Source organism: Narcine bancroftii, chromosome 3 (assembly GCF_036971445.1).
Source record: "Narcine bancroftii isolate sNarBan1 chromosome 3, sNarBan1.hap1, whole genome shotgun sequence".
NCBI classification, from domain to species: domain Eukaryota; kingdom Metazoa; phylum Chordata; class Chondrichthyes; order Torpediniformes; family Narcinidae; genus Narcine; species Narcine bancroftii.
Window position 1 is genome coordinate 198039453 of NC_091471.1, and position 17097 is coordinate 198056549.

General features: G+C 38.5%; 1 protein-coding gene and 1 pseudogene across 9 annotated transcripts in view; both read left to right on the top strand.

Annotated features, from left to right (window-relative positions):
* rapgef2b (Rap guanine nucleotide exchange factor 2b) overlaps positions 1 to 17097 on the top strand; it is a 370696-nt gene that overhangs the window by 287495 nt on the left and 66104 nt on the right. For all 9 annotated transcript variants that reach the window (XR_011354029.1, XM_069926253.1, XM_069926247.1 and 6 more), the window contains 2 exons: positions 5423 to 5580; positions 16778 to 17018. Coding sequence is in view for 8 of the 9 variants with exons in the window: in XM_069926253.1 (XP_069782354.1) it covers positions 5423 to 5580; positions 16778 to 17018 (399 nt within the window). In the remaining variant the exon portion in view is untranslated. The remainder of the gene's footprint in view (positions 1 to 5422; positions 5581 to 16777; positions 17019 to 17097) is intronic.
* Positions 7127 to 7224, top strand: LOC138759701 (U6 spliceosomal RNA; annotated as a pseudogene).

Sequence of the window (17097 nt, forward strand, 5' to 3'; positions counted from 1 at the left end):
ACAACAGTACATGCAATTTGGGCAGGTGAGAAAGTGAAAAAGTTTTGGGAAGATCTAAATCAGGTATTAAATAAAATCACAAAAAGCAACATACCAAAAAATCCAGAGATCTTTCTTCGAAGTAATATAAGAAGTAAAGAATTAGGCCTCAAACTGGACGAAGTGCAAAAAAAAATTTATTATGATAGCCTTAGCTGTAGCAAAAAAATGTATAATGTTAAGTTGGAAATCTGAAGAGAGCCTGAGAGTATAGCAATGGTACATGGAAATGAATAAATGTATTCCATTGGAAAAAATAACACATAATTAAAAAAATAAAGTCACATTACTTGAACAAATTTGGGAACCATACATGGCTTGCCTCGGACCTCCACCCCCTAAAATGATAAAATGATAAGACAAAATGACTTGATCCAGTGTGTAAAAGTAGATGACACAATTTTCTTGTTTATTTTCATTGTGTGATGACATTGTTTAATGGTTTTATTGTATTGTATATGTTGAACGTTTAATGGGTTTGGAGGTGGGAGAGAAGGTAGGGGTGGAAAAAGGGGAGAAAATGCCACTGTATATTTAAGAGGGAAATGTTTGTATGTATTTTGATTGATATGGTTCACAGTGCGAAAAGTAAAAAAAATATACAAATTGAAAACAGTTAAAAAAAATTATAGGTATAAAAAGATAAGAAAAGAGAAAGTAAAAAAGAATCTTTGGATTGCAGAGAGAGATGTGTGGTACAATTCATCATTTCTAACATAAGCATACAGAGGAAAATTCTGCAGGGCTAGAAGGATAAAAGAAATATCACTACAAATTTAATCCCATTAGTTGATTGTAGAGCACCAGATATGTAAAAGCATAGAATATCATTTCTTAAATTATAAGTAAGTTTTTTCCAGAGGAATACAAATGTGAATTTCAGCATCCCTCCTTGACATAGTTAAAGGTGTATCCGATTTCAAAGTAATTGCAATACATTTTCTTAATTTAATGAATTTCAATTTATGAGTTGTATCTTCAATATTTCCTAATAAAAATAAATCTGGATTTAACACAAAAACAACTCCTGTAACTTGTTCCAAAGAGTTATCTATAATCACCCAAAAAGGTCTCATATTGGAACAAGTCCATGTTGAGTATTGTTCTGATAAATCTGTCTTCAATCTATTCAATTTTTGTGGCATAACATATAATTGATGTAAAAAATTGTATTGAATTAATCTATATCTTACATTAGTCAGACAATCCCTACATAAATTTTCCCACATTTTTTGATCTATTGTAATATTCAAATTTGTTTTCTATCTCGGCTTTGATCTCTATATAATCCTAATTCAGGAGTTTCTGCTTGTAATAATGAATATATCAAAAAAATAATTTTTTAAACAATGTTTAATTCTCACCAAAAAACAATGCTGGCCACTGCCAATCACCAACACTTCCTCACTGAGGCCCCACTCGTGCCAGGAGCCTGAGGACTGCACTCTTGTCCTGGAGCCTGGTATGCCTGGTCATTTCGGCTTCAAAAAAAAATTTTTGATAAACATGGATAAATTTCGGATAACAGGATTTCGAAGAATCCAATTTCAGATAATCGGAGTTGTACTGTACCTAATACAGGGCAAAATTATGATCCAGCAACTCTCTCAGAAACAAATATTCCCAACTGATACCATGAGAAGGTAAATGGCCATCATTGTGAAAGTAAAATAATTTTCAGAGTGAAAACAGAACCACTTTCTTGTTTGGATATAGTTTATGATATTTTAGCCTTCTATTATTGTGAATTTATTATCTTAATGAACTGAAGGAATTGGTAAAAAGAAGTGGATTTGCAGTGAAATGATGCATTGATATTGGAAACATAACTTGAATGGAATGGAAAATGGTGTACGCCTATTGCTTCCTTCAATTTTTTCTATTTATATTGGTAAATTTATTAAATTTACATGAGATAGCAAACTCACTTGAAATTGACCTCTGGCCACATCTATTTGAAATTGTTGACAATGTCTGAGGAGAAAGAATGTAACTTTTATATGTCTATTTTGTATGACAATGATTTGAAAATGCTTCTTATGGGTGATAGGTTTAAAAAAAAATGTTTGATTATAAAGAATACATTAAAAACATAAATTGAGCTCTCATACATAGTATAAGTATAATGCATTGCCATTTTCTTTTGTTAATTCAGTTAGGTTATGTTTTCCCTCCAACGTGTACAGAATTATGTTTGATAGAACTATGTTTCCATTAATTCTCTGCTCCATTTTTAATATAGAATTAAGGATAAATGGTACTTCAGTAAAAAAAACCATATCCATTGCATCTTGAGGGAATTTTATGTTAATTGAATAATAACCTGCTAACTGTTGGGTGACCTATTTTTCATCTTGTGCATTATAAAGAGATATTTTAATTACCGGTACACTATCATACTCAGTTAACCCTGTTTTTCCTCCTGTGTATTAAAAATTGGTATTTTAATTACAGAATCAGACTCTGTTAACTAAACAATTACTTTGAATAAGAACACAGATCTCAAATGTGAAATGAATTCAAATTTTTAAGCAGTTCTGGTTATATAGTATGAATATTCCTTCCATTTAATACCTCTAGTTATGCACTTAAAATGTCATTTAGTTATTTTTATAATGAAGTTAATAATAACATTTACTTAATTCTATTTGCTTCGATTTTGTCTGCATCTTTCTCATCTGAAATTTTTTTTTCTCTTCTTCATGATACGTTGTTCTGTGTGCCTTTGAAATAATAATCGATCACTCTTGGTGCAATTCCTCATGGTCTTCCTCAATTGCTTCCTCCTAATTTTTTTCACAAAGGGTCTATTGTCCAGCTGCAATGAGTCCACTTTGATTCCATCTATAGTGACCGACAAACTGACTAGAACAGGTCTTTTATAGATGCCGGACTTATTTCAATATTAACTGCATGGGTGGCCTAAAATTTTGCAAGCACAGATTCCCAAACACCAAGTGATTGATTTAGTTTCTTTTGATGCCTTGAATGATTGTGGATTTCCACCTGACTCTGAGGTACAAGATGGCGGCACTGCTGAAGGTGCTGTAGTGGCTGCACTGCTATTACAGCAGCTCCACCAACATCGACATGCATTCAGTCTGACTGCCATCAGCTCTCTACAGACTGTAGCCTGTAAATGGAGACTATGGTGGTTTTATTTAAAAACTATGGGATCTGTACCCAAGATGATGGTGCCTAATGATAGGCATCAACCATGAGGGGATGTAGTCTCTGGGGGAGCAGCAGACTGGCGCAGGGTACCAGTAAATGGGGAGTCCACCCCGTATTTGAGAAGGAGAAACAGAGGAGATGACCCATGAACAGTGACCACAGCGGTGAGGGGTTCTGCGATTGAAGAAACATACGGGTGGTGGGCTTTTGGTGACTGCGGTCAAGGGATTCACGCTGGGCTTTGGATAGTTGGAGACTGGCTGAAGGGATACCAGGTATCAAAACTGGGATGCGATAAGGTGCCGAGGGCACTGAAGGCTTTCTGATTGTGTCTGAGGTTTGGATCTGGACTCTGTGTGGCTGCAGAAGTGCTGGAAGTGAATCCATGGACTCTTGCTGACTCTGAGGGGACTATCTTTTGCTTCTCTTTCTCTGACTGCAAGAGGCGATTCAGGCAATTTCAGCTGATGGTGAATCTGTTTGACTTATAGCTGACTAAATTGTGTAATATTGCACTGTTTTTATTACATGACATTAAATTGAATCTTGATTTCAAATTCCATAAGAGGTGAGGCCAATTAAAGAGATCCTCAGTTGACCTGTAGATTGCCATCACTTCAGATGGAAGCAACATTTGGCAGTAGGATTGAGAAGAGTGTTTGGGTTCTATTGCCTTGGTATTTCATACCAAGTCTGCACTGAAAATTTGGGCCAATAGAGGACCCATAGGTTAAGATCAATTTTTGTACGCTGTCTTATGGTAGATGTAAGATGGAGACAAATTTTAATTTAAGAAGGATGCTTTACAATCCCTCTCAATTATATGATTCCAATGTCATCATGTAAGATTTTTTTTTTAAAAAGCTATGTTTAGTGGTTGTTGCACACTGTATTTCTCGAAATTGATGTGTCCGCAGATGAACTGAAACCACACAGGGATTTGTGGAGTAGCTCTTCAGGTATTAAGAGGAGACAATTGAGGAGGAGTATGGTTATTGACCTTCTCAGTGGGAGATAGCAGGAAAGCCCCTTCACAGGTGCTCCTTTCTTGAAGATGTTTTCAATTGCAGCATCTCTGGAGACCTGTTCATCTCTGACAAGTTTTAGATCTTCATTAGAGATGGCATTTGCTCCCAAAATCTTGGTGTTTATCTCTTGGCATATGACTTTTCAGCTGACGGAAGATTGTTGTGAAATGGAATCATTGGTGTTCACATCAAGGAAGTAGAGTTGAAAAGATTTTGAAAATGTTCTTTCCCACAGCAGCTGTCTGCTTGATAATCATTGGGCCTACAGAAGGATGGTTCTTCGTGATGGCCTTGATAGTACTGAAGAATTTATAAACTTCAATGATTATCAGTGAGATGTTGGGTCGCGAGAGATTTTCCACCTATTATTTAGTCTCAAGGCCATGAGCTTACTGTTAGATTTAATTTTACAACCAATAGTTATCCTTCCTATCAATAACATATCATTGATATTGCAAGCAGAGGCTGTTAAATGTACAGTAAAAACCCTGGTATCTGGCAACTATGGAGATTGGTAGATGCTGGATAAGTGAATTTTGTAGTTGCTTGAGTGCATGTTGCGTGGATGGGTGAACTAACCACTAGGGGCGCCGATTTTAAATTTATATATTTTTAACCCATTTATTTTCTGTATTTTGGATGGTTGCTTGAATTCCAGATAGTGGGGTTTTACTGTACTTAGTTATTGGTTATAGGAGTTGGTTTGAAAATCAAAAAATCACTGATGCTGGAAATTTGATTTTGTTTTTAAATTCTGGGAATGATTGGCAGATCAAGTAGCATCTATGAAAACAGTTAACCTTTCAAGCTGAAGACCTTCATAACTGAGAAAGAAATAAAACAAGTTTAATGTTATAGGGAGAGTGGAAGAGTGAGATTTCAGAACTACTTTACCACTTTCTCCTCAAACCCCTTATCTCCTTTGTGGTTTAAAGTTGAAAAAGTAGGACTGATGTATTCAAGTGGAAAGTAAATAAGCACTTGGAAAAAGTAGGAGAATGTGCTTATAAGGTAAATCGATGCAAATTGGGAAAGTTCATGTAGATCATGTGCACTGGCATTGATCTGTTAGGTCTATGGCTTCTTTCTGTGCTATGAATATTGCATATTATGTTCTTTGAGCAGTAGCTGGGTGGTTTAGGTTTAATTGTCCAGTTTTATGTTTCTTCTGCTTCTTACAGTGATATAGGTATTGGTCAATCCCAAGACGACAGTATAGTTGGGTTGAAACAGTCTCGACATATTGCACCTGCACTGCCTGTAAGCGGAACCTTATCATCCAGTAATCCTGACCTTTTGCAATCTCATCATCGCATTCTTGATTTTAACACTGCACCAGGTGAGTGTAAATTTAATCTCAAATGTGATTCGTGTTTGCCACTGAATTTGGATGCTTGTTGCATAAAACAGGGAAATATCTTGGGTGGTTTACAGAAGTGGGTACTTTGAATCAGTAATTCTAGATTGTTGGCTAATGAATGTAAATTTGCTCATGGGTTAACAATTCAATATTGGATACTCCCTATCATAAATTTCACAATGTAACTGAATTACTGAGTATATCGTAATTATTTGAATTGTATTGTAATTCAATAGCACATAAAACCTTAAATTAAATGCCATTATGTCAACTGTCATTGCACATCACCCAAACACATTAATAGAATTTTTCTATGAATCAAGAATTAACAGAATCTATTGATTAATAAAATGATTCAATTTCTTTTGTTCTATCAAGCAGTACATCGCTATTCAGTTCACAATGAAGTTTTATTAGCTGTGACACAAAAAAATCTTTACTCCAAAGATATAGGTTTGATATAATGTAATCACTTCATTTGAATGTGCAACTATTCCCTTGAAATGGTATGTTTAAACTCCTGCTGCTTGACCTGAGTAGCTACAATCAGTCACACAAATCTGTTATATCAAGCAAGATAAATTTGAGCTGACAGTATTTGAATCAGTACAGTGCTTGCCTTGGTATAATTGCAGGTGTCTCCTGAAGAGGATTAAACCTACCGTGGATTAACTTTTTCAGCATTTGTAATAGTATCACTGTTGCATTCTTTATACTCTTGTTTACAAATAGCATGAAATTCATTTGGCAGTTTTGGAACAGAACAAAAACAGATTGCTAAATTTTTGTTTCTCGATAATCCGATTTATCACAATCAAAATTTGAAAAAAAAATTGAAAGCAGCTGTAAACTTTTGATTAACTCTTGTTGTTTTATACTTTTAATCTGTTAAATTGAAAAGATAAACAGAGGTTATGAAGGGTGTTTATTATCACCTTGTTAAGTAGTCTTTATTGAGTGTTTAAGATTGACTTGCTCAAAATCTCATCAATCTCCATGTGATAATTGCAAGCATATCACACGACACAAGCACAGGTCCTGTATGACTTATTAAGGCAAACGTGAATGAAAAGCATTGTGACCTTTGTGGATGGTTCATGCATTGCATAGAAAGGCAAAAGGATTAAACTGTGTTAAATTTTCATTGAATTTGTGTTAATTTATGAGCACTGTGAATAAAGTTGGTAAGCATTTTCTGTGCCAGGCTACTTGGGCTATATCTAAATTGTATGTTATTATGCAACAGAAAAATCTGGATGCTAACTGCTGCTTCCTCCATTATTCTGCTCTAATATTATGAATAGAGGTAGGCACAATGTGGCCAAAGGTAGTTCTCTACATTTGAGAAGTTTGTCCAGTTTTTTTCAGTGTATTTGATCTTCAGGCAATTAAATGATTGAAGGTATAATTCTATTAAACATCTGAATTATGTAGGTTGTAAGTCATAATGACTCCTAGAACACTTAGAGTGAGTTCCTTTCCAAAGATAGTTGCAGTGTCGAAGTATACATAGAATCAGAGTTATGTGCTCACTTCGGCAGCACATATACTAAAATTGGAACGATACAGAGAAGATTAGCTGGCAAGGATGACATGCAAATTCGTGAAGCGTTCCATATTTAAAAAAAAAGAATCAGAGAGTTATGATGATATACCACATGGGATATCTTGTTCATGGTATATCTTTAGCCCATCTTGTTCATGGCAACCAAATTGCCAACCTGAGTTAATCCCATTTGCCTATATTTAACCCATAGAGATATTGTCCCCATCTGTGTCCTTATCCATATATTGGTGTAGATTTGATGGGCCTAATGCTCTCTGTTCTGCAGACTGGTGTTTATCTAAAGGAGCACTGATAACCCATTCTTTAAAGATGCCATGCTCCAGTATGCAGCAGTCAAGGTGCCCTTCCTTGTACTTTTCGGTTGTGCGCTTCATAATTTGACTTTCATGTAAGTTCACCCATTGGAGCTCAAGATCAAAAAGGACATGCCCATGATAGCAAGAGCTATTCAATGCACATAACCAGGAGGACCTATTGGGATCAGCAACAAAAGAAAGATTTTTAATTTAAAAGTCATTTATACATAAGGGACAGTAACAGGTCATTTCGGCCCACAAGTCCATGCCACCCAATTTACACCCGATTGACCTACAACTCCCAGTATGTTTTGAATAGTGGAAGGAAACTGGAGCCTCTGGGGAAAACGCATGCAGTCAAGGGGAGAACATACTGTTACAGGCCTAGAGGACCCCAAAACCCAGCAACAATAGAAATTCACCAAGACAAATGGTTACTTAACAAAGTTACTTTTAATTTTCTTTAAACATAAAAAAACAGGATCAAACTTTAACTTATTACTATTAACCTAACTTAACCCCTTCTAATTCTAAGCACACATGAATGTAGTGTATATACGTTCTTTGATTCACAATCCAATCTCACTTCTCACTCCTCCAAGTTCACTGGTATCAGGCAATTTTTATGCTGTGCACAAAATTTAACATTTATGAATTTTCACCAAGTGGTGCTTAAATGGTTATTGCTCGGGAAGGTTCTTGTCGGTTTCAGAGAGATGATTGGTTGCTCGTTGGACACAGACAAACTGATTTACTTCCATCAGCCGCTTCAGTGTCTTGCCAAAGAAACTTGCCCCATCAGGGTTTTCCAAATAATAACCTCTTCTTCTGCAGGTAACCACAGAGTTTGTTTTGTTACCCTTATTTCAGGTGAAACACTCTAGCCAGCCACCTCCTCTTCTATGGACCACAAGGGCTTTGACCAGGCTGAACTCAGAACTCGCAACCTATCTTCAAAATGGGGTTTCAACAAGCTGCCAGCTTGCCATGACTGCAGAAACACGTTTTCTCTCTCTCTCTCTCTCTCTCTCTCTCTCTCTCTCTCTCTTCTCCCCCTCTCTCTCTCCTCCCCCCCCCCCCTTGCACAACCACATTACCTTCTTAGAACAGCAAACTGCAACCAGACAGATTGTAGTACCGGACCCAAACCACTGAGTCCATTCATCTGTTGCTTTCAAAACAATAATCCATTACTCCACAGCGTGTCCAATTAACACCTACTTGTGAAGTCTTTATAGGCTTCCATTGGTATAATTGATTACCCTTTGAAACCAGGTTGCATGAAGTGGGTTGGTTAGCACCAGATGGTATGACATGATACCCAAGATTTCCTTGAACATCCAAATAATCATTTAGAATGAGCAAATATTGCACAGGAATGGAGTTTTATATGCTTGCAGCACAGAACAATAGGGCATCAAAAGTTACTTCACTATTTCCAAAATTGATAATCCAAAGTTTGCTTTGAAACATTCAGAAGCTTTAAACTTTTCAGAACATCGAGAGTCCCATATATCCCAAGGAACTAGCTTCAATAAAGAAAACGTACCAATTACTGCAGCACTTCAACTTTAAGGATTTTGGCTGCCACTAGAAGATGGTCTATTTGCGTGGTATCAATATTGTGCTTTTCACTGATAATTGTGCAAATGCTTCAATGCCTTTGGCATGTCCTACCTCACTAAGCTTAAGCTAAGGAACAGAGGGATGTTTAATGTGATCATATTTACAGTTAAGTGGTTTCATGCATGAATCAGCATCAATTTTTTCTTGTGCTTATCATATAGAACTAATTCCTTGAATTCATCGTCCCCATGCTAGCTTTCACAGAGCAAACCCTATTAGTCTATTCTACCTCCTTATTTCCCTTTTCCCTGCAACTTATTTTTTCTTGCATATTCCCACCAACTCCACTTTGGTTCTTTCTGCCGTAAATCTAAGTGGCAGAGTGTGGGGGAAAGCTGGAACACCCAAAGAAATTGCCAAGATCAGGAAGAGAATGTGCAAACTTAGCATAGACAGCACCCAACATAAGGATTGTACTCAGATCCTGGAGCAAAGAATATATTTGAGGAAAACAGTACAACAGTGAATTAAAATCTATTTTTTATGATTATTCCTTGTGGGCTTGGAAAATCTAACCTTTTGTCTTGATGCTTTCCTTGTTTCTGCTGCCTGACTTTGAAGGCTCTGAAATGTAGAATCCCATGATAAATTTGTCTTTTTGATGGACCAGCTCCAGATTGTGATTTACCAACTGGTGAGCTTGTAAACATAGGAAGTAGGTTTGGGTGCAATACCAAGCAAAGGATTTGAGAGCCAGTAGCTGCTGGAGAGATCCTCAAGTCAATAGATAGGTTATGTTTCAGTTCCTGCCACACCGGCAGGATTGTTGTGCTGCGTGGACTGGATGTACAATTATATTTGTTCCATGGACCCGATGGGTTGGATAGTCTCTTTCTGTGTAATTTTAAGCATAAGATAAAGGTTGCTGTTTATGTTTGTATGTAGTCATTTAATTACTGTAGATTCCTTATTGTCTAACACCATCAGTTCCTTACCTTTCTGAACTAAGGTAGCTTAATCCAAAGGCATTGGAGTATTTGTGCAGTTATCATTGCAAAGCACAAGATTAATGCCTAAGCAATTAGGTGGTGTTCCTGGTGTTGTCTGGATTGCACTATCACCTCAGCTTCCAATGCCTTGCTGAGTTGAGCAAATGTAAGAGCCCTCCATAATGTTTGAGACAAGGACACTTTTTTTTTGCTTTGTTTGCCCCTGTGCTCCACAAAAGCATGTTCCTTCAACCACAATGTTACATTAGCATTGCCATTGCCTGATGTATAAGTGTCTTATTTTTGTTGTGGTGCCTGCCAACATTTTGCTCATACCTTGATGAAGGGCTCAAGCCTGATACTTTAATTATCTATCTTTGCTATATAAAGTGCACCGTTTGACTAGCATGTTTTTTCAATGTTTTTACTTCAATCACAATGTTTCAGACTTTTGTGTTTCATAGGGCTTGAAGACTCTTTGATCAATCATTGCTCCAGATATTTTATTTTTCATTAAATTTAAGTTGAAACATACAGCCCTGTAACAGGCCAATTTGGCCCTACGGGTCTGTGCCGCCCAATTTACAACCCATTAACCTACACCCTGGTACATTTTTCTTTTTGAAGGGTGGGAGGAAATCAGAGCCCCTGAAGAATGCAGGGAGAACATACAAACTCCTTGTAGACAGGATGGGATTCAAACCCAGGTTCGGTCCCGATTGCTGCCAATGTTAAGGTGTTGTGCTGACTGCTACGCCAACTGTGCCTACCAAAGTGCCCTCTTTTCTAAATGCTTTGTATCATCAGGATCATTTGACCCTCTGAGACACCACTGCTGAACATATAGCCCTTTCTGTGTGAATTTCATCTTGTGAATTTCAGATTTCTCTCCTTGTAAGGCCTTTCCTTAACCTTCGGTTGGAGCATGCACACTGATCCATAGAAAACCCTGTTTGTCTGTTAGTTCCTCTGGAATAAATGGCTGTTGCTCCTCTGTGGCTGAAGGGAATGCCCTGGGTTCTCTTTCCTGCATCTTCATGAAAATCTGAAGAGAAATGAATTACAGATAATACTTGGGTTGTGGCTGATCGTTTTCTGGAAATTCACCCATACAAAATTCACAATCACACTCAAAATTTGAGCCACAGAATAAAATTTGCTCTGACAGAATTTGTATTGGAAACTAAATAAATCAACTATTTTTTTCCTCTTTCTTTCTCTTCCCACATGGCCTAATGAACACAGCTTCGCATTATGGAAAAAAATCGTGATATGGCCTGTTTTCCAACTTGAGTCACTATGTTTCATGGTGTACCAGCAATGTTCCATTGCAAAATAATACCTGATTACCAAGCATGCCTCTCAGCTGCAAATTTAATTATTAGATGTTACTATTCACTTCTGGATACAGATAAATATTTGTTCATTGTTTGTGCAGATGTGCTCATGCAAATGCTGATGACACAGAATTGGGATGTTGTTGCTTGAGCATCATCTATCAGAAAAGTGTTTTCAAATGTGCCTCAAATTGCAGTGGCCTCCAAGATAATGCCTACAGTTTTAAACTTTGGGCCCACAATAAGCCCCTTCCACTAAGTAGGCAAGCAAATGACTCGTGTGAAATATGGGTGAGCCGTTCACACTGGACCATGAATTTCCTGGTTCATGTGGATATCGTGCATATAAGGAGGGGTGGGGGGGGGCAACCTCCAGTGGTGATGTCCAGAGTGATGTATTACATACGCATAGGGCAGTGAAATCGTAGTGGGAATAAATCACATATGTGCCCAATGTATAAAAGACCAAGGGGGAATAAGACATGAGCGCACAATGAATAAAAGACCGTGGCTTCAAACTGTTTAAACTTAGGATAAACCCACAGACCAGCTAGTCCTTATTGCATAAACAATAGATATAACAACTATTTACATATCATTTCCATTGTATTTGGTATTATACGTAACTTTAAGATGATTTAAAGCACAGGTATGTGCTGACAGCTCAACCGGCTGCTCTGAGACAGCTCTGCCAGTCGCGCACTGACAGCCCCACCACCTGCCCTGTGACAGCTTCACTGGCCATCTTGTGAAATATAATTGCACTGATATTAAAACAACCAGACTGATGCACGCAGTCGGGCACTAAATCACGAATGATACTCGGTTGAGTGGGTTGGCCATTCACACTGCAGCCAAGTCGATTCAGCCAGGCTCTGATAACCCCCCCGATCAAGTATCAGAGCCTAATTGATTTTTAGCCACCCTGCCCAGTTGGAAGCATTCACACTGTGAGGTGACCCGCTAAATACCCACTAAATTGCCCAGTTGAACCCACATTATTTGGCAGTGTAAAAATATGATGCTGTTGTAGTGTAAGACTTATCACAATGTGGGAATATTGTGTTCTCCAGTTCTGCTGCTTGGAATGTCACAATCATTTTCTTCATTTTGATGTATGAGTGCAAATGAAATCTGAAAACATATATTGATGGGTCTGTGTTAAATGTTTATGTTTGATTATGTGTATGTGATGTGTTAGTTTCCCCTTATTGGGTACCTTATATTACAAAATATATTTTAATATATGGATTTACTGCTGGCTTTGACTCTAAAATCGTGCCTAATTTGTCCATGTGCACCTTAATTAAATGTGCAGATTTAATATCCTATTGATAATTTGAAGAATCCCTTGAAGGTGGTCTATAATTTGCAGATTGGGGAAAAACCTCTCTAATCTGGTGTTTTTGGTAATCTATGCCTGATATAGGTAACAATTGCGAAAGGTAGTTGAGTGAATATGAAATTGGGGCTTCGTGGATGATTGAGGATAACATTTGTGGATTGTGAAATGAAGATCGAGACAAATGTACTCCAGGATCAGGATGGTGCAATAATTTTTAGTGTGTGTATTTGAAAGTGAGTGTGATTGCTGGTTTAGGGGATAAAACTAGTTTGTGCATATGCGCCAGTGTCAGAACAAGTCAAAGTGACATACCAGCGCGACAGGGAATGAAAGAAGGACATAGAGGGAGGATGCAGATAGCAGATCGATCATGACGAAATATATTAGTTAAAGAATGAAAGGTGAAAGAGTTTTGCAGAATCTGTACCATAGAAGATGTCAAACTGGGATCTGAGCTTTGCATAACTTTGCCTAATACCAGTTCTTGTCTTCAAAAACTTTCATTATCAAAATGCAAAGATTACAGCAATGTAGTGCAAAATTAAACTTTGTTGCAATATTGAATGCAGAGAGCTCCTTCACGATGTGCTCCTTTATTACTTGGCAGTGTGTTTAAAGTTGGACTTTGATAAAATAGCTATATGTAAGAACAAATTTACAAGACAAAACACGATCAATGCAAGATTTTTTTTTGAGTAGCTATGGATCGTCTGAATTAGATCCTGCGAACTGGAGGATTTTTCACTGGTTGTGGATTTCATCTGTCTGTAAACCTTAGGAACATGGGAAGTAGGGACAGGAGTAGGCCAAAAATGGCCCATCGAGCCTGTGGAGGATTTTTCACTGGTTGTGGATTTCATCTGTCTAAACCTTAGGAACATGGGAAGTAGGGACGGGAGTAGGCCAAAAATGGCCCATCGAGCCTGTGGAGGATTTTTCACTGGTTGTGGATTTCATCTGTCTGTAAACCTTAGGAACATGGGAAGTAGGGACAGGAGTAGGCCAAAAATGGCCCATCGAGCCTGTGGAGGATTTTTCACTGGTTGTGGATTTCATCTGTCTGTAAACCTTAGGAACATAGGAAGTAGGGACAGGAGTAGGCCAAAAATGGCCCATCGAGCCTGTGGAGGATTTTTCACTGGTTGTGGATTTCATCTGTCTGTAAACCTTAGGAACATGGGAAGTAGGGACAGGAGTAGGCCAAAAATGGCCCATCGAGCCTGTGGAGGATTTTTCACTGGTTGTGGATTTCATCTGTCTGTAAACCTTAGGAACATGGGAAGTAGGGACAGGAGTAGGCCAAAAATGGCCCATCGAGCCTGTGGAGGATTTTTCACTGGTTGTGGATTTCATCTGTCTGTAAACCTTAGGACCATAGGAAGTAGGGACAGGAGTAGGCCAAAAATGGCCCATTGAGTCTGTGGAGGATTTTTCACTGGTTGTGGATTTCATAACATAAACATAACATAACAATTACAGCACGGAAACAGGCCATTAGGCCCTTCTAGTCCGCACCGAACCAAACACCCCTTTCTAATCCCACCTCCCTGCACAATGCCCATAACCCTCCATCTTCTCATCCATATACCTGTCCAACCTTTTCTTAAATAATACAATTGACTCCGCCGCCACTATTTCTCCCGGAAGATCATTCCACACAGCTACCACTCTCTGAGTAAAGAAGTTCCCCCTCATGTTACCTCTAAACCTCTGCCCCTTAATTCTTAACTCATGTCCTCTTGTTTTAAACTTTCCTCCTCTTAACGGAAATAGTCTATCCACATCCATTCTGTCTATCCCTTTCATAATCTTAAATACTTCTATCAAATCCCCTCTCAACCTTCTACGCTCCAAAGAATAAAGACCCAATCTGTCCAATCTCTCCCCATACTCCAGATGCTTAAACCCAGGCAACATTCTGGTAAACCTTCTCTGCACTCTCTCCACTCTGTTTATATCCTTCCTATAATTAGGCGACCAGAACTGCACACAGAACTCCAAATTAGGCCGCACCAACGTCTTATACAATCTCAACATCACCTCCCAACTCCTATATTCCATGCAATGATTGATAAAGGCCAGCATACTAAAAGCCTTCTTCACCACCCTATTCACGTGAGTTTCTACCTTCAGGGAACGATGTACCGTCACTCCTAAATCTTTCTGCTCTTCTGTATTCCTCAATGCTCTCCCATTTACCACATATGTCCTATTCTGATTCTTCTTACCAAAATGAAGCACCTCACACTTATCAGCATTAAATTCCATCTGCCATTTTTCAGCCCACTTTTCTAAGCAGCCCAAATCCCTCTGCAATCCTTGAAAACCTTCTTCATTATTCACTATTCCACCTATCTTAGTATCGTCTGCACATTTACTAATCCAATTCACCACCCCATCATCTAGATCATTAATGTATATAACGAACAACAATGGGCCCAATACAGATCCTTGAGGCACACCACTGGTCACCGGCCTCCAACCTGACAGACAATTATCCACTACCACTCTCTGGCCTCTCCCTTTCAGCCAATGTTCAATCCATTTGACTATCTCAAAATTTATACCTAAAGACTGCACCTTCCTAACTAACCTTCCATGTGGTACCTTATCGAAGGCCTTACTGAAGTCCATATAGACAACATCCACTGCGCTACCCTCATCCACATTCCTAGTCACCTCTTCAAAAAATTCAATCAGATTGGTCAAACATGACCTTCCTCCCACAAATCCATGTTGAGTGCTCCTGATCAGACCCTGTCTATCCAGATGTTTATAAGTACTATCTCTAAGAATTTTCTCCATTAATTTACCTACCACAGACGTCAAACTTACAGGCCAATAGTTCCCAGGCTTCCTCCTTGAACCCTTTTTAAATAACGGAACCACATGCGCAATGCGCCAATCCTCCGGCACTATCCCCATATCTAATGACATTCGAAAAATTACCGCCAGAGCCTCTGCTATTTCCTCCTTCACTTCTCTCAATGTCCTGGGGAAGATCCCGTCTGGTCCCGGAGACTTATCCACCTTTATATTCTTCAAAAGCCTTAAAACTACACCTTTTGTAATCTCTATATTCCCCATATTTACCCAATTTGCTTTTTTTATCCCACATCTCCCAATATCCTTCTCCTTAGTGAATACCGAAGAAAAGAAACTGTTCAATATCTCCCCCATTTCTCTAGGTTCCACACACAGTTTTCCACTCTGATTTTCTAAGGGACCAATTTTGTCTCCAGCTTTCCTCTTACCATTAACATATTTGTAGAACTCTTTTGGATTAGTTTTCACCCTGCTTGCCATAGTTTTCTCGTACCTTCTTTTAGCTTTCCTAATTCCTCTCTTAAGATTCCTCTTACATTCAATGTATCTTTCAAACATCTCCTTAACTCCATGCTTCTTGTATCTAATGTACGCCTCCCTTTTTCTTCGAACCAAGTTTCCAATATTCCTTGAAAACCATGGCTCTCTCAAACCTTTTGCCCCTCCTTTTAACCTAACAGGAACATAAAGCTGTCTGTAAACCTTAGGAACATGGGAAGTAGGGACAGGAGTAGGCCAAAAATGGCCCATCGAGCCTGTGGAGGATTTTTCACTGGTTGTGGATTTCATCTGTCTGTAAACCTTAGGAACATGGGAAGTAGGGACAGGAGTAGGCCAAAAATGGCCCATCGAGCCTGTGGAGGATTTTTCACTGGTTGTGGATTTCATCTGTCTGTAAACCTTAGGAACATGGGAAGTAGGGACAGGAGTAGGCCAAAAATGGCCCATCGAGCCTGTGGAGGATTTTTCACTGGTTGTGGATTTCATCTGTCTGTAAACCTTAGGAACATGGGAAGTAGGGACAGGAGTAGGCCAAAAATGGCCCATCGAGCCTGTGGAGGATTTTTCACTGGTTGTGGATTTCATCTGTCTGTAAACCTTAGGAACATGGGAAGTAGGGACGGGAGTAGGCCAAAAATGGCCCATCGAGCCTGCTCCGCTATTCAATACGATCATAGCTGATCTAATTTATGAAGATTTTTTTTGAATATTTTTTCATTGATGCAAGTTTCTTTTTGTTTCGCGAGCAGAGCTGCCAGATCAAGTTTTAAGGGTTTTTAAGGCAGATCAACAAAGTCGTTACATAATGATCAGCAGAGACACGACTGCAAAGGAAGTGGTCATTCAGGCCCTTCGTGAGTTTGCCGTGACTGCTGCTCCTGAATCATATTCGCTTTGTGAAGTCTCCGTCACTCCTGAAGGCGTTATCAAACAAAGGCGTCTTCCAGATCAACTATCAAAACTTGCTGATCGCATCCAACTGAGTGGAAGGTTTGGAGGATTAAATTGCCTTAATATGTATCTTTGAAAGAAAACCAATTAGAATGAACATAAACTAGACTGTGCTTTT